The sequence below is a fragment of the Asterias amurensis genome, chromosome 9, assembly GCF_032118995.1.
Source record: "Asterias amurensis chromosome 9, ASM3211899v1".
NCBI classification, from domain to species: Eukaryota; Metazoa; Echinodermata; class Asteroidea; order Forcipulatida; family Asteriidae; genus Asterias; species Asterias amurensis.
The window spans coordinates 19,714,933-19,731,017 of NC_092656.1; the positions used below are offsets into that span (position 1 = coordinate 19,714,933).

Genomic DNA, 16,085 nt, shown 5'->3' on the forward strand with positions numbered 1-16,085 from the left:
TGATGTATTTTATGTAGTCTGTGTGCTGACCGCAACACACACCGTCCGTTGTGTGTACGCGCGGCGGCGCTACGACACACACATGCATGCTGCAGTGGTTGTTTTGGGTTTTCAGAACTACTTTGTATCTTGTCTTCCCATTGGCTGGGGTCATTAAAAGTTTAGAAAGCCACGCCCAGTCACGAGCTATGAATTAACATAATAAAAAAAAACTTGCTTTAATGTGGCATTGTTCAGTTATCGAACCCCAGAGAATGTTCAATCTTGCTCCGCTCTAGTTCATGCCGTGACGTTATGCCATGGTAGCATACATCATGTGAAACACCTCTCGATAATTAACTTTCAGATACAATTAATTATGGCACACAAACATGGTTCGAAATGAATTTATGTTTTAAATAAATTCAACCAATCAAAGAGTGTTCAAATCTTCAGCAATAACTTCAGACGGACTTCCCTCGATCTGAAGTTTATTTAAAATTAAGAAGAAATCGCACAAATTTTATTTATTTTCATTTTTTATTTGCTCCAAATTAAACAGATCAGTAACTAAAAAGCACACACAAATGTTTTTTAAATATATTTTTACGAAGTTTATTTTTCTCAAAATCAAACAGACTAGTGACTAAAGAGCAACAATTATATTGGTCCTTTTTATTTCACCTGAATTAGTTTTAAAAGGAAAGTATGGCAAAAAAATGTGACCAGTAAAATGAAGCTATGCATCCTCATGGCAAGTAAAATTTAGAAATGATTTCGAAATGAAAAATACTCTAGTCTTACATTTTGTTTATATTATAGTATGTATAACCTTCTACTAATGAAAATCCAATAAACGCTCACAAAGCTGCCACTAAACGATTTTGTTACTCACAAACTACAGTAATACTTTTATCAGTAAAACATACTAGATAATGCTACATCATTTTATGTAACCAAATACGATGCAAACTGAGGTTGTAAGGAGGAAAATCACAAGTTTAATAGGATTGTGCTTTCCTATATGATTTTTTGGTTTTGGAATGTTTTTCATTCCCCATTTGGCATGTTTTTCATTCCCCCTCATCACAAGAGGGTAAGGCTGTGTCTGACCTGGCGGCTACGGCTGGATCAACCTTTGCAATATCCATGGCAACAGTCATAGCAATAGCTGTAGCCGCTAGTTCGGATACGGCCTAACACAAGTGCTGATGTTACTTAGTCAAGGCTGTCCAGAGCCAATATGGCTCATCAGGTGGATGTTTAGATCCAGTTTCCTTGACAATAAACGACTGAGAATATTTTATTTCTATTTCCCCAGGTCAGGATGCCAGTCCATGGCAGGTTAATCCCGGATCCCCACCTCTCTCCAGTACCCATTTGTACTCCCGGGTAGAGAGAAGCAATTATGATAAAGTAATTTGCTCAAGGACACAAGTGTCCAGATTGACCAGGCCAGGATTTGAACTCACATTCTGTAAATGACAGAACTTAAAGTTCACCACCCTAGACCACTCAGCCACGGCCCGCTGGCCACCCAGCTGGCCACGACATCCCCTGCTAATCTAATCAAACATTGTTAACAAAGGGCCAAGAGTCGTCAATATGGTACCCTATGTTTATGACATCATAAGGCACACAAGACAAGTAGGGTACCACTTGGTTTAATCAGCAGGTAATTGTTGATTTTCCCGTCTAAATAACACTTTATTGCTAACAGACTTTATTATGAGAAAAAGAGATTCAGCTTAAATTTGTTTAAAGTGACTTAAGTGACAGATCTCAACCAGTGTTGTTTTGTTCTAGAATTCTCTCTAGCTACATTTATTGACCTGATTAAACATTGTGGAAGCATGTGTTTTCTTTGTAGTCGAGGATCTAGACATGAGTTCCCTAAAATTGTTCCCAATAGTTATTAAAAAGGTGCGTACAAATGGTCAACATTCAATACTTTACTTCTTGTTACTTTACATAAAACAAAGTGTTTGCACTAAACATATGACGAGAAGCTGATAGACAGTAAATTGTTCTAAAAGTATATTTTTTTCTGCTCAGAAAAATAAGCAAGGAACCAGCCATACGTAATTAACTTTAAATTACATTTTGACTGGTTACCCGTTTCTACTGCATACATGTTTATTCAGCAAGATTTCTCCGTGCCAAATATCTCTTCCTTTTTGGCAAACAGTTTTATGAAACGTAGGAAATGCTACAATAACCATCTTAATTGAAAAGTGAGAAATAGCAACTCGACTACCAGATTAGTTCAAAACCAAATACTGATACAGAAGGTATTTAATTGCCCTATCCTCTTGGTAATTTCAAGAATAGTATAAAAATTCAGCGATTAAAAAACTGTGAGGTCCGTTTGAGAGCATATTGTTTGGTTGCAAGGCAAAGGCGTGGAAACAATTGGTTCAAGTGCCTCAGTGTAGACTAAGGCTTGTGTTTATCTTCATAATTCAAGTCGGTCACATGTTATTATTCACCACTAAATTATCGAAAAAGAATAAAAATATCCTAAAAAGGACAAATAAAGGCAAAGGAAAAAGTGAGAGCGATACAGAGAAATACTATTAAATAGATTTACGGTGTTCCTTCCTTGGCTACAGCAAATGGTTTATCCACTTCTATAACGCCACAGTCTGCGATTACGACTTCCTGTTTTGGAGCGCTGTTGTTCACTTCGGTATTTTCTATTTTTCTCACAACATCCTAAAGAAAAGGTTGAAAAGATGATAAATATGTTACAATATTTGCAAGATCAGCATGTTTCTATACCTATGTTGCACCCCAAATGTGGAACAACCTCCCAGTATCCATTAGAAATTGTAACTCTTTGCGTATTTTCAAATGAATCTCTTACACTTTATCTGTATCAAATGTAATATGTTGTAGTATAGTATCATTGGTTTGCACACTTTATGGCATGTATATTTGTTACAAATAATTCTTAACAAGGCCAGGAATACCAATCATATCACAAGTCTAAATATTTATTTGATGTTAAAGGAACACATTGCCTTGGATCGGTCGAGTTGGTCTTTGAAAAGCGTTCTGTAACCGTTTGTTATAAATCGATATGGTTAGAAAGATGTTGTAAAAGTAGAACACAATGATATACACAAATATGCCTCGAAATTGCGTGGTTTTCTTTTTACCTCATCGACTAACATGGTCGGCCATTTATGAGAGTAAAACTTTTGACTCCCATAAATGGTCGACCGTGTTAGTTCGCGCCGTTAAATGAAAACAGTGCAATTTGGAGTTATACTTCTGTGGATCATTATATTCTACTTTTAAAACATCTTTCGAACCATATGCATTTCATAACAAACGGTTTCAAACGCTTTTTATAAACCAACTCGTCCAACCCGAGGCAACGTGTTCCTTTAACAATTAATGATACAGGATTGAGAGTAATTTAGTTAAGTAAACACATTCTCACCATTCCCTCTATGATTTTTCCAAAGACCACGTGTTTGCCATCAAGCCATTGAGTCTTGACAGTAGTAATAAAGAATTGAGATCCGTTGGTGTCTTGTCCAGCGTTGGCCATGCTCAACCATCCAGGTCCATAATGCTTCAACTTGAAGTTCTCGTCATTAAAGCGATCACCATAAATGCTCTTACCTAAAAAGATTTGAAAGGGTAAAGATGTTTGTGAACAAATTTGCACAGGAATCGGAACACAGACATTGTCTTGATCAAAGGGGTGCCCTGATATCATCTTCTAATCTAATAATTCACAATAAGAGGCAGTTGCCTCCGTACTCCTCCTCCTTGTGTTGGTGCTCCTTGAAATGTCTAGTAGTTACAGTCTCCTTATTGTTTTAGGAAAAAATATTCTCAAGTAAAATTGTTGAAGGTTAACTATTTGGAAGTCATGTTTTTAAATTTTGTAACAGTTGAGACATTCAAACAGATGTTGCGATTGGTGCTTAAAAACAGATGTACAATGGAACTCCGCTTCAATAACTTTGGACTATTATTAGACTTACCACCAGTCCCGTCACCCTTTGTAAAGTCTCCTCCTTGGATCATGAAATCTTTAATGACTCTGTGGAATTTGCTCCCTTTGTAACCGCGGTCAAGTTTTATATCCTGTGAGAACAAACCGCAACTAATTAATGTTCGACAAGTATTTACATTCACAACAAGTATAACTTTTTTTGTTTCGTTTATGCCAACACCAGAGCTTGGGTATGGTGACCTAGATACAGCACATCACTAAAACAAGAGCCAAAGTGCATAGCCATGATAAAACAGATGTGAGCCTACACTTACAATATCAAAGTATTTATAATAATAATAATAATAATAATAATATCAAAGTCTTATATAGCGCATGTATCTACCAAACAAGGTACTCAAGGCGCTGAGTATATACAAATTTTCAGAAAGATATGTTTTTGAAGTGATGAATTATGAGACCCAAGTATGTAGCACCTTATAAGGGTTTACAAGGCGCTACGGCGCATTAAGCAGCCACAACCAGGAACACCGGGGCGAACCCCTTCTCTTTTCGATAAGCGCACTGGGTTCTTTTTCATGCGTTACACAACACATGGGACCAATGGCTTTACGTCCCATCCGAAGGACGAAGCAATGGTTAAGTGTCTTGCTTAAGGACACAAGTGTCATGGCTGGGGAATACGAACCCACACTCTTGCTGATCAGAAACACCAGAATTTGAACCCGGTGCTCTCAACCGCTCTGCCACGACACTTCCCATATCAGGTTCATGAGTAAACAATACCCTAAAACTAAATTACTAACTCACCGTATCCTTTTCAAGGTTGTGTAAGTTGGCCAATGTTACAAAGTTCTTGACAGTTTTAGGGACAGTCTTGCCAAATACTCCGATGACGATTCTACCGACCTCTTTCTTTCCGATTGTCATGTCAAAGAAGACCTGGAAAATAAATTAATTAATTAAATTAGTCCTTTGAAATACAAATTGGAAAATAATCCAATGAAATATTGTTACTTTGTGTCGCTTAATTTTGATTTAATATTGACTGTTTTAAATTTGTATGCAGGTGCAGCTGCAGCGTACCTTCATTTTTGTTTGTTAAAAAATAACCGACATGATGGTAAGAAATATATCCACAATGAAGTTTAACGACCCCCAAAACCATATTGCATGAGTGCATCCTGCTGTGATCCAAACAGTCATTTCATGAAAGTATACAAAGCAAAACCACTTTTTCACTTCCTTAAACAAAAAGGAATAGCTCATTTGAATAAATTAATTAGTTAAGATACTTTTTTATTTCATAATAAATGAAAAGTGGTTGCTGGATATTGTATAATATCAAATGATATATGAGATATTACTACTTTGTTTGGTAAAAATTGGTTTAAAAATAGTGGCAAGATTATGATACGAAAATCTTTCCCCAATATAAACTATAGGTTTCGTAAACCGTCTATTGACACGTCTATTTAAATCATTAAACGAATGAAAAGTTGTGGCAGGATCACAACAGTTTAAACCAAAACAACTGTTTATAAGAAAGCAAGGGCAAGGACAATATATCGGGTAAATTGCCTACTAATTATACCATGATGATGAGCGCCTACCATAGTATTATTCTTAGTTAGTTATCTGTGTGTGTGCAAAAAAGTAATAATATGGCATTTGCATTTTGACGAACTTACTTTTTGCGTAACTTTTGGTCCCTTCGCGGCTTCCGTTGTCTGCGGAAGTAGGAGGTAAACAAGAGCCACAAGGGCCACTGAAATAACCGCTATCACTTTCATGTTCTTGATGATGTAGTGAAACATGTATTAATAACGTTCCCCAGCAAAACACAATAGTTTATTTGGCTGCAAGATTAAAAATTTGCATCAGTTCAGTCCACGTCGCCAATGCTTCTCGGTACCTAGACGTCTCAATATAGAAAGGAATTTAATATATTATTCTAAAACGCGGTACCATACTATTTTCCGACAGTAGAAAGGCCCTCTATCTTATTAAGAAAAGGTAGAACAACACGGTTCGTTCAATAAATTGACTTTTGTATAACAACTAAATTATGTGATCCTCCAATATGGTTCAACATTTTAATACGAGTTCTATTTAATGAACTAATTCCTTTTTTTTCTTCTCCTTTTTAAAAACTGTTTAATTCATATGGAGGGGAAAAAGCAAAAACAAAAAAACTTAATCTACACATTACATGCTTTTTGTTTAGAAACTTGGGGAGGTTGTTTTAAAATTCATTGCTTTTGTGACACGTGGACTTTCAAGTGTGACGAATGGCTGGCTCTCTTGGGGCGGGGCGAGTTGCGCTTGGGGGATGGACTTAGTTGTTGAACTTTTGCGCACAATATTTTGGAAAAACATATTGATGCCGTGAATTTTGGTGGGAATTAGTGAATTATAAATCACAGAATTCGCAGTGAAATGCAGTGAATTAGCAGTCGCGGGCTGCGCTCTGCACGGAAAGCAAATTTATTGATTATAACGGGTTCCAAGAGAACCACACTGTGAGCAGATGTTTGTAATTCATTATTCATTTCTAATTAAAACAAATCTTATTGACTATATCACTTTCTATATAATAAAGTTTCCAGTCAATACAAGTTGGGCCTTTCCCCACGTGCGTTTGTACAAACATTTTAAGATTGTTTTATGTTTTGTTGTTTGAGTTGTTGACATTGTTGTTGGACCACCGCAAGTGATTGAACTCGCACACGAACAGAGAAAAATGTAATGTGATTACGTAACAAACCCACATGGTGTGACGGCGGCTGCCATATTTTGCATCCAGCCTTTCGCTGTCTAGCACGTTGTACCTAGGCAGCCCTCGGCACGCGCACTGCACGCGCACTGCACGCGACACCCTTCTGCTGGACGGACACTGGACCCGCCTCACTATTCAGTTGGCATCCAAGAGGAATACGGTAGGCTAAATTCTTATTTCAATTGTAGGAAGTTTCATCCCAAAGTGCATAATTTTCCCACATAATTTATATGGGCCTTAGAAGCTGGACTATAGTGAGGTTTGCATTATGTTTAAATTCAACGCATTGAAAACTACAGCTCGACCCTTCAGTACGTAGTCACCAGACATTCGGTTCACTAATTTAATTACACATTTATACGCCCATTGACAATCTGCTACTTAATATAATGGACTCGCAAAGTTTTGAAGGTGTTTTTTCTTTTCTTTTAAATTTTGACTTTATGGAGGCTTCTTTTACTTCAACCATGCTTCACCATATACGTATAAAATGGTTTGTCTTTTTTAGTGTGGTGGAAGTGACCTATTAAAATGTCCAAATGTGCTGAAAAGATCGACGGAAGATGTTAAATTTACACATTGGTTTCTAGTCCCAAGCCAAAGGTTGGGCTAAATGTTTTCATGATCAAGACTGTCGTTTTCGATATTCCATTTTATCTATACATCTTGTTTTATCCCATGAATCTGACAAAAATACTAAATTTCCTTTTAACCAACTATTTTTTGCAAGTTTCCAAGATTTTCCTTCCCATTTTCCCAAAGAGAATGAAGCAGACTAGAAGAAAATGTACAGTGGCTTATCGATGATTTATGACGCTTACAGAAACTACTGTAATATTTTCAGTACATACAAATATTGGTAAACTGACAATATATTTTATATAATTTCGTTCAAAACAATGCATTTTATTACAGCTATAAAAACTCCATCAGGCCCTAAAGAAATGGGTCATAACAACACACGGCTGACTACTAGCCCCATAAATAGGGCCAATAAAGGAAACTAATGTGGATTGTCCAAATAGGGCCAAAGACCAGTCTTCCTACTTGGTGTATCCCATCATAACCATAACATAACAAGCCTGTGATAATTCGGGCTCAATTGGTCATCGAAGTTACGAGAAAATGATGAAAGAAAAAAACACCCTTGTTGGACGAATTTGTGTGCTTTCAGATAAGAATTAGTGAGAAATCACCTCTTTCTCAAAAACTATGTTACTTCAGAGGGAGTCGTTTCCCACAATGTTTTATACTATCAACAGCTCTACAATGCATGTTACCGAGTCGGTTTTTAAGTTAATATTTGTTTTGAGTAAATACCAAACGTGTACCTTCCCTTTAAGTTAGGGAGCTAATGGTGGTGTACTTAACCACTAACTGTGACTAAAATTTACAGTTTCCTTTAAAAAATTACAGTAAAAGTAATCATAAAATAAAAATGCCGCTGAAATAAATGATAACATAATATCTCAATATATTTTGATTGACCCTCATAAGATATCTTATAACGATAAATTAAATATTTTTATGTACACAGTTTCCAGTACTTGAATATATCAAATAAAAAAACTCCTTTCTTTTAATGGGAATTCAAAACTAACATTAACATTTATAGCAAACAAGGTTTGTGTATGTTATTACTTTGTCATTTTGTTTTCCCTTTCAGCAATTTTAACTTGAAACATTTCCCAGGTTGTGTAATGTTGATAATTCATTAGTTTGGAGAACAGCAAGTTCCTTCAAGCACAACACCAACCATCCAACAATTGAGCAAAAATTACTTGTTCCACTTTCGAGATAATAAAACCTAAATATTGATTATCATTTTGCCACGGTTTATATATTTGCCAAAATTGAGAATATTAATGGGAAGGGAAAAAAAATCCTCATTATTATAATTTACATGACCTGCCTCTAATTTCTGATTTGCTCATGTGTCAGTTTAGAGATTTTAATTTAATTGATGTTCAGAATAACAAAATCACAAAATGAATGTTCAGTAAGTCAATACAAAAGAAGAACTATTTACAAATATAAATGACTATACAATGTTACTACATCAAGATCATTCAATGCTACAAATTAAGGAAATGTTGATGTACTTTTAATTATTATAGCAACTCTGAAGATATTCTCTAAGATTATAAACCGTGGAAACTATTTGAAATATGTTAGGCCTATTTGGTGTCACCATTTAAATGGAAGAACAGTTTGAAAGAACAAGAAGATAGTTAAACATGAATCATTTTTTCAAAATAGTTTACAGAATGGATGAAATGTCATTAGAACGAATGTATACATAATTTTTTCACCTAAACTAAACATTTAAGATACAAGAATTAACTTTTTTATTTAAAATGGAAATATTTTAAGGGAAACAACTCGATGAAAGGTAGTCCCATCCAACTCGGTTTATCAAATGTATTTTCTGGGCCAAATTTCACTAAGCAAACATAATAAGCAAGATACCCCAGTCACACTGGTTTAAGATTGTACTTTTGTTGGTAACCTTCTTACAGTAAGCATTTACAAATAACTTCCACTGCAGCCCACGTTAACTAATACAGCCTAGCAGGTGTTGCTGAGATTAAATTAAAATGAGTAAAAATGCTCCCTTGCACCAACCAACAATGCATGCAAAGAAGCAATGTTTAGAAAATATCAAATACAGCACATTAAAGCCATTGGACACTTTCGGTAAACAGTATTGTCCAAGGCCCACACTTCGTGTATCACAACTTATATATAAAATAACAAGCCTATGAAAATTTAGGCTCAATCAGTCATCGGAGTCGGGAGAACCCACCCTTGTTTCCGCACGTTTTGCCGTTTCGTGACATGTGTGTAAAATAAATCCGTAATTCTCGACATCGAGAATTTGGATTGTTTTAATGTTATCTCAAAAAGTAAAGCATTTCCTGGAATAATATTTCAAGAGAAGTCTTTCACCATTACCTTCTGTAAACCCTGTAAGTTATTTGTAAATCTGTGAACTTTAAAAAAAATTCTGTTCCAAAAGTGTCCAATGGCTGTAAGCCAATTGTCCTTCTGGTCCAAGGTCTGTGGCCCTCTAGTGGCGGGCAAAGATAACAACAAGGAGTAGCCAGAAGGCACCCACAAGGATAATTACTTTAAAAAAGTCAATTTAATTTTGCCATAAATTCTTAAGGTATGACTGCCAAAACGAAACACTGGATCTATCCTGAAATGTGCTGCTTGGTAGCGCCGAGTTCGTTCTAGTTCCATGTGGGACAAATCAAAGTACACTCTTCAACTGATGGGACACAATTTAGATAATTTCTGCAAAATCAAAAGAAAACAATTTTATTAATGCTTGTCCCACCATTGCACCAAAATACACTTCAATTTTAATACTTGAACAATGTCTGTGTTAGACACTCATTCTAAGGGAAAAGTCACACAGTTGGTGACTGTCAAGATAGCAATTAAAACACAAGTTGATAACAGTTTAAATTTGGTCAATCGTTTCATGTGACTTTAAGATGTCAAATGATGTGGTGTTGAGTTGAGTATTAAACACTATGAACCACGAAATATTATGAATTTGAAAAACACATTTAACTCAGCACCTCTATCTTTCTTTCTTTTCTTCACCAATTTACATACATACAATTAAAACCAGATTCAAAGAGTAAGCAGTCTGGTCTCTTTGTTATGCATTAGGCATAATTGTATTGGCTGAGACAGGGTGTCTGTCAAAATGGCCACTGCATGACAAAGTTCTAAGTTTACAGCCCAGTATCAGGAAGTTCTCTTCTCATCTGTGAATCAGAAATAGAGCTTTGCTGCGGAGAAGGCGGTCTAAAACCACCCCTGTTATTACTTCCCAACGTTGCCGTGGAAACATGCCCAAAAGATTCCCCAGAATCCCTCTTGCGGTTATTACCATGGTTATAATGTGTTGTCTGTCCGTCATGGACATCCTGCCGATATTCATCAGAGTCGATTGATATCATATCACCTTGAAGATGGGATCCCCTGGATGTAGACATTGTAATGTAGCCGGTCGCTGTAGATGACCTACTGGGTGAGGTTTGACGCTTCGTCGTTAATCTATGGAGACCTCTTGATCGACTCTTCTCATAATCTTCCTCGTAAGCTTTATTCAAGTATTTGAGATTTGAGAGGGAACCATCCAGATCTTTTTCTCTGTAATGTGTTTTCTTTGATGATGGGATACAGGTACAGATGCACATGATGCCAATGATAAGAATGACAAATAACAAAATAGCTATGACGACGACAGCGATCAGCAATGGCGTCCACTCTTGTACCAACTGTGCAGTGTTTGAAACACCTGATTTGGAAAAGAAGAATGACATCAAACAAATGATTTGAAGCACTGAATTATGCGGAGGACTAACTTGGTGTTAAGTTGGTCTATAACAATGAGCAGCTATTGGACAAATTTAAAGCGTTTTGAGATTCCATATTTGGAGAAGTTTCTTTAAAGATCTACAAGATCTACAATATATATATTTGGTTTGCGGTAATACCATGCGTGTATCTACTTGCTAGGTAGAGTTCTTTAGAGAGTTGTCTTTCTGATTTTTTTGGGAACTTCTCAGTTCTGAAAAGAATTGTCCTGCATTTTAACTACTACCTGGGCGTTAAGTAGAAAATCGACTGGGACTGCTACTGTAGCGGAGTGATTTCTTAATTGGTCTCAACATTTTGACTAGTTTGCTCTAGCTGAGTTACCGTCAGTTTTTTACGCATCACTGTACGGGTAAAGACACAATAAACAACTTACAATCACTTTCTAATTGACTTCCCATCTGATCTGTGTTGTGACCACTTGGACAGGGGATACAACCTCCTCTCTTAGGTTGATCTTGGTAGTAGCCTCTTCTACAGAATAGACACTCTCTGGATGTATAGTTAAAGAAGGTGCCAGCTGGACATGCAACTGAAAAGACATTTCGAAAATCTGTATTAGTAACCATTTAGACACAAATAACAAAATAGAATATAACCATTTAGAGAAACAAATAACAAAACAGAATACTACAGGATTCTAATGTCTTCTCAAAAAGAAAAACGTTGGTGTGATGTTTCTGTTGGGATGCTTTGCTTGACTATACAATTCAGATTCAGAGGATTTGTAAAACCTTACCACATCCATCTGTTACACTGCTATATCCATCAGGACACGTCCACTTGTATTCCAATGAAACTTGTGATGAAATCCTCGCCACAATGTCCGAGTTGATCAACAACGTTAGAATCTTCTCATCAATCAGTCTCATGATATCCCGTGCAAGATCATCAACGTCTTTCTTGACTTCACTCAGAGACGATCCACCGGTAAAAGCAGCCGGAGCCTCGATCTCAATATCTACAGTCAAATCAGTGAAAGCACGACGTCGTCGTTTCCGGCTCGTAGATGACACCACTCCACAACGAGACGTCACACTTCCAGGGGTACAGGCTCTTGCGTAACCTCGCTCGCACATCCCATTTTCTCTAAGACTTGTTTGGATACTGGTTTCTATGTTTGAAACAAAGACTTTGTTGGTTGCGTCGCAAGTGCTCGAGTCGAAAGGGTACACTGCTGTAACTGTCTTACTGATGCTGCTTCCAGCTGTTGGACCTGAATAAACATACAAACAAACATTCATGTTGAGGTTATAGAACTAAAATCCTAACAGAGTTGTTGTCTCCTCTTTGTCAGTCATCTCCTTTCTTCTGTTATCTTTTTGACTACTTTGTCCACTAATCAGTCTAAATGATGGTCAAAGAGCCTTCCACTTTTCTGCACCTTCGTTATGGAACGACTTATATCTTCAGCTTCACCAAGCTGACTCCAGTAACATTTTCAAGCCACTTTTGTTTGAATCTTTATTTTTTGAAATTATACTTGTAAACTTGATGTCATTGTTTTATGGTTTGTGTTGCACATGGAGGCTCCTACATTATGCGGCGCGCTATATGAGTGTCTCGTATTATTATTAATATCTCTGCTCAAAATGGGGGCTTGGACAAAATAATGCTGTCTTTCTTACCGAAATAGAAATTCCATGCCTATTAAGACAACTTGATAGCGAAAAACAAAAAATTTAAAATAAAAGTCCTGAAATCAGGAAAAAATTCAGTCTGAGAACACAAGTAAACAGAGGGTGTAATTTTGGTAAAACTGGATCAGCATTTGAGTACAAATTTTAGGTTAAATCAGTACAACTAACAAAGTAGACAAATATCTCTGCTTATCCTTACGAGAGCATAAATTAAAGATGTTTGGTGACGGATTCCAGATAGCTTTAGTTGAAGTGATCAGACATTTGAAGCGATTGTCCGCTGGTGCGTAGAAGAATCCATCGTCACATGACACACGACATTCCATCCTACCATCTAAGGCCACGGAGCAGTCACTTGATCCATTGGCTAAGCCGGGAAACGTCTCGCAAACAATGTCTGTAAACAAAAGATAATAAATGGTTCTTTATTATTCTTTTTCTGTGGCAAAATTGAAATGTGTGCAAACAAAACAAACAAAAGTGAAAAATCAATAATTAATTGGAAATTTACTGGGGTAAAAAACCAAAGAGGTTGAAAATTTCAATATAAGGCGTCAATTTTTATGAAAAAGTTTTTCATCAGCTCTCATGCTGTACTACTGCAAAAGGCCTGACATAATTCTTTATTTAAATGATCAAACTAATTTAATGATGATAAACAGATTGAAGTAATGGTTGATTATCCAGAAGTCAATAAGATTCTGCAAGTCAACCTATCATTTCCTAAAATACAATTATCTTTAAAGGCAGTAGACACTATTGGTAACTACTCAAAATAATTATTAGTATAAAACTTTACTTGGTAATGAGTAATGGGGAGAGGTTGATAGTATAAAACATTGTGAGAAACGGCTCCCTCTGAAGTGACATAGTTTTCAAGAAATAAGTATTTTTCCACGAATTTGATTTCGAGACCTCAAGTTTAGAATTTGAGGTCTCGAAATCAACCATCTAAAAGCACACGACTTCGTGTGACAAGGGTGTTTTTTCTGTCATTATTATCTCGCAACTTCGACGACCGATTGAGCTCACATTTTCACAGGTTTGTTATTTTATGTATATGTTGAGATACACTAAGTGAGAAGACTTGTCTTTGACAATTACCAATAGTGTCCACTGTCTTTAATAACTTAATTGGTAAAATAAAAGAACAGAGAAAATTAGTCCAGAAATACTCCACTTACCAAACTTGTACAATGTTACAGAGAACTCGCACTCCCCGACATTACTGAATGTGTCTGTTGTCGATGCTGTTACAACATAAGACCAACCATTCTCATTAGCGTCAAAGGCTGTGCCATTCTTAGGAGCATACGAGATGGTTGCACCTTCAGGCAATCCTAGATTGTCAGTCACTTCTGCTTGATTCCAGAAAATCGCCTTGGTGCTAGCAGTTGTCCTGTCGGCAATATTTGCAGGGCAGTCTAGCTTGGGGGGTTCGCTGTCTGGATTTGAATGAAATAAATGTTGAATGTAGACTTACCACCAGCAACAAAAATATAAGAATGTACAACTATATTTCACTTTTAAACAGACAACCTAGATTCTGCCCTTAGTAAAAAACAAGTGCGAGAGGAAACTGCTACTTTCTTTTCAGTTGTTATTGGAGTTTGCCTGATCAGAATGTTACACTTTTGAAGGTGCTAGAGTAGGCCTACACAGTCTTGTATTGTTAGTAATCCTAACTATAATTGCTTCTCTCCACCCAGGGGTAAATGGGTACCTGTGAGGGCAGAGGTGGTTCTTGTGATTGATTTAGCCGAGTAGCGCAAATTAATGTTGCACAGGCTGCATACTCCCTACCAGGGAGCTGAGATGGTTTAAGGAGTGAATTAAGGCCCAGTGACCAGGGGTAATAATGTGAAGCGCTTTGGGACGCCCTCCGGGTGTGAAAAGCGCTATATAAAAACAAGTTATTATTATTATTATTATAATACAAGAGAAACATTATTTAGATCTGCACTCACAAAATAAGTACCACTAAATTTCACTTACCTAGTAGCTTGATATAAAACGTACACATCCTAGTTTGGTTGGTCCCGGGGTCTATTGCTTGATAGACAAACTTCTGTCCCTCTCTATAGATGCTGTTATAAGTTAAGTCACCAGGTAGATCGATCCGTGGGCCCTCTACCTGACGGATGAAAGCAGGGTTCCCCAAAAAGTCCACTGCCTCAATAGCCTCCATGCTGACGTACGCTACGTTGGTGTTGCTTCTTAGATGGTATGTGAAGGTCTCTCCATCTTCACAGTTACTGAAGATTGGGGATGGGGAATCTAAGAGAGAAATGTATTAATTAGTCAAATGATGCGAGATATACTCAAAAATACAAAATAGTGACTCTCTGTAAACTTTTAATTGAGTTAGTTTCTTTTTTAAAAATAGTCAGCTTCTTCTAGATCCAGAATCCTTGAAAATTTTTCCCATTTTGCTCATTTCTACCGCCTGCCCTAAGTAAGTCAGAAGTAAATAATTATTCTGTCTGGGATTTGGTTTGAACATTCTCCTGTGGTATTTTGTGGTGAGAGCAAGTTGGGCATAAGATTATACCAATGTTGGCTTGTGTACTGTGGACTCGGTATCCATAATCTTCTGTGGTAATTTGTGGTGAGGGCAAGTTGGCCTTAAGAGTATACCAATGTTGGCTTATGTACTGTGGACTCAGTCTCCACAATCTTCTGTGGTAATTTGTGGTGAAAGCCAGCTGGGCATAAGAGTATACCAATGTTGGCTTGTGTACTGTAGACTTAGTCTCCAAAGTCTGGTATTTCGTGGTGAAGGCCAGTTAGGCATGAGAGTATACCGATAGTGATGGGTTAATGGCAACTCACTTGGTGGTCTTATCAATGTGACATTGAACTTGCATATTCCTTTATTCCCAAATGTGTCTGTAGCCGTCACTGTCACAGTCCTTGGTATTGGATCCACATTGGAGTAGAAGATTGTGCCGCTGTTCATACTGTAGCTCAGGGTTATTTCCGATGGTTGGGCTAGGTTATCTGTGGCAGTCGCTGGTTCCCACTCTACTATGTCTGATGCTGCATAGGTTACTTTAATGACATCATTCGGACATTGCACCGATGGGATTTGATCATCTGGGAGGGGAAAAAAACATGATGGGAAATTATTTCCAGTTTCAAACTTTTAAATCTGAGTTTGTGGGTAGAAGATGTGCAAATAAATGTTATAAAAATCCTTTAAAGAATAAAATATAAATTTTATTTGCTTCCACTTTAAAACTTTTTAAAATCAGTTATAATAATACAGCAATTGTAAAGTGCACTTTCCTGTAGACCATTCAAAGAGGCCGCTCTA

The 16,085-nt window shown here is 36.8% G+C and overlaps 2 protein-coding genes across 2 annotated transcripts in view; both read right to left on the minus strand.

Moving 5' to 3' along the window:
- Positions 1-1,771: 1,771 nt before the first annotated feature.
- Positions 1,772-5,865, minus strand: LOC139941984 (peptidyl-prolyl cis-trans isomerase B-like). Its single transcript, XM_071938641.1, has 5 exons — positions 5,644-5,865; positions 4,763-4,894; positions 3,981-4,083; positions 3,428-3,612; positions 1,772-2,694 (listed from the first exon to the last, which is right to left on the minus strand). Exons 1-5 carry the CDS (start codon positions 5,767-5,769, stop codon positions 2,566-2,568), a joined length of 675 nt encoding a protein of 224 aa, XP_071794742.1. The 5' UTR covers positions 5,770-5,865; the 3' UTR covers positions 1,772-2,565.
- Positions 5,866-7,211: 1,346 nt separating this feature from the next.
- The window catches only part of LOC139941927 (uncharacterized), a 34,995-nt gene continuing 26,121 nt past the window's right edge, over positions 7,212-16,085 (minus strand). The window contains exons 29-36 of the mRNA XM_071938571.1: positions 15,602-15,865; positions 14,765-15,046; positions 13,954-14,214; positions 12,969-13,166; positions 11,869-12,345; positions 11,506-11,661; positions 10,639-11,049; positions 7,212-10,031 (exon numbers count right to left, since the gene is read on the minus strand). Coding sequence (XP_071794672.1) covers positions 10,021-10,031; positions 10,639-11,049; positions 11,506-11,661; positions 11,869-12,345; positions 12,969-13,166; positions 13,954-14,214; positions 14,765-15,046; positions 15,602-15,865 — 2,060 coding nt within the window. The 3' untranslated portion in view covers positions 7,212-10,020. The remainder of the gene's footprint in view (positions 10,032-10,638; positions 11,050-11,505; positions 11,662-11,868; positions 12,346-12,968; positions 13,167-13,953; positions 14,215-14,764; positions 15,047-15,601; positions 15,866-16,085) is intronic.

Bases quoted from the DNA above. Each gene is read 5' to 3' on its own strand.
- LOC139941984 (XM_071938641.1), bottom strand. From the start codon at position 5,769: ATGTTTCACTACATCATCAAGAACATGAAAGTGATAGCGGTTATTTCA. The intron at 4,895-5,643 runs GTAAGTTCGTCA...TTTATTTTCCAG, and splicing joins GACCAAAAGTTACGCAAAAA to GTCTTCTTTGACATGACAAT. The intron at 3,613-3,980 runs GTAAGTCTAATA...AAATCTTTTTAG, and splicing joins AAAGGGTGACGGGACTGGTG to GTAAGAGCATTTATGGTGAT.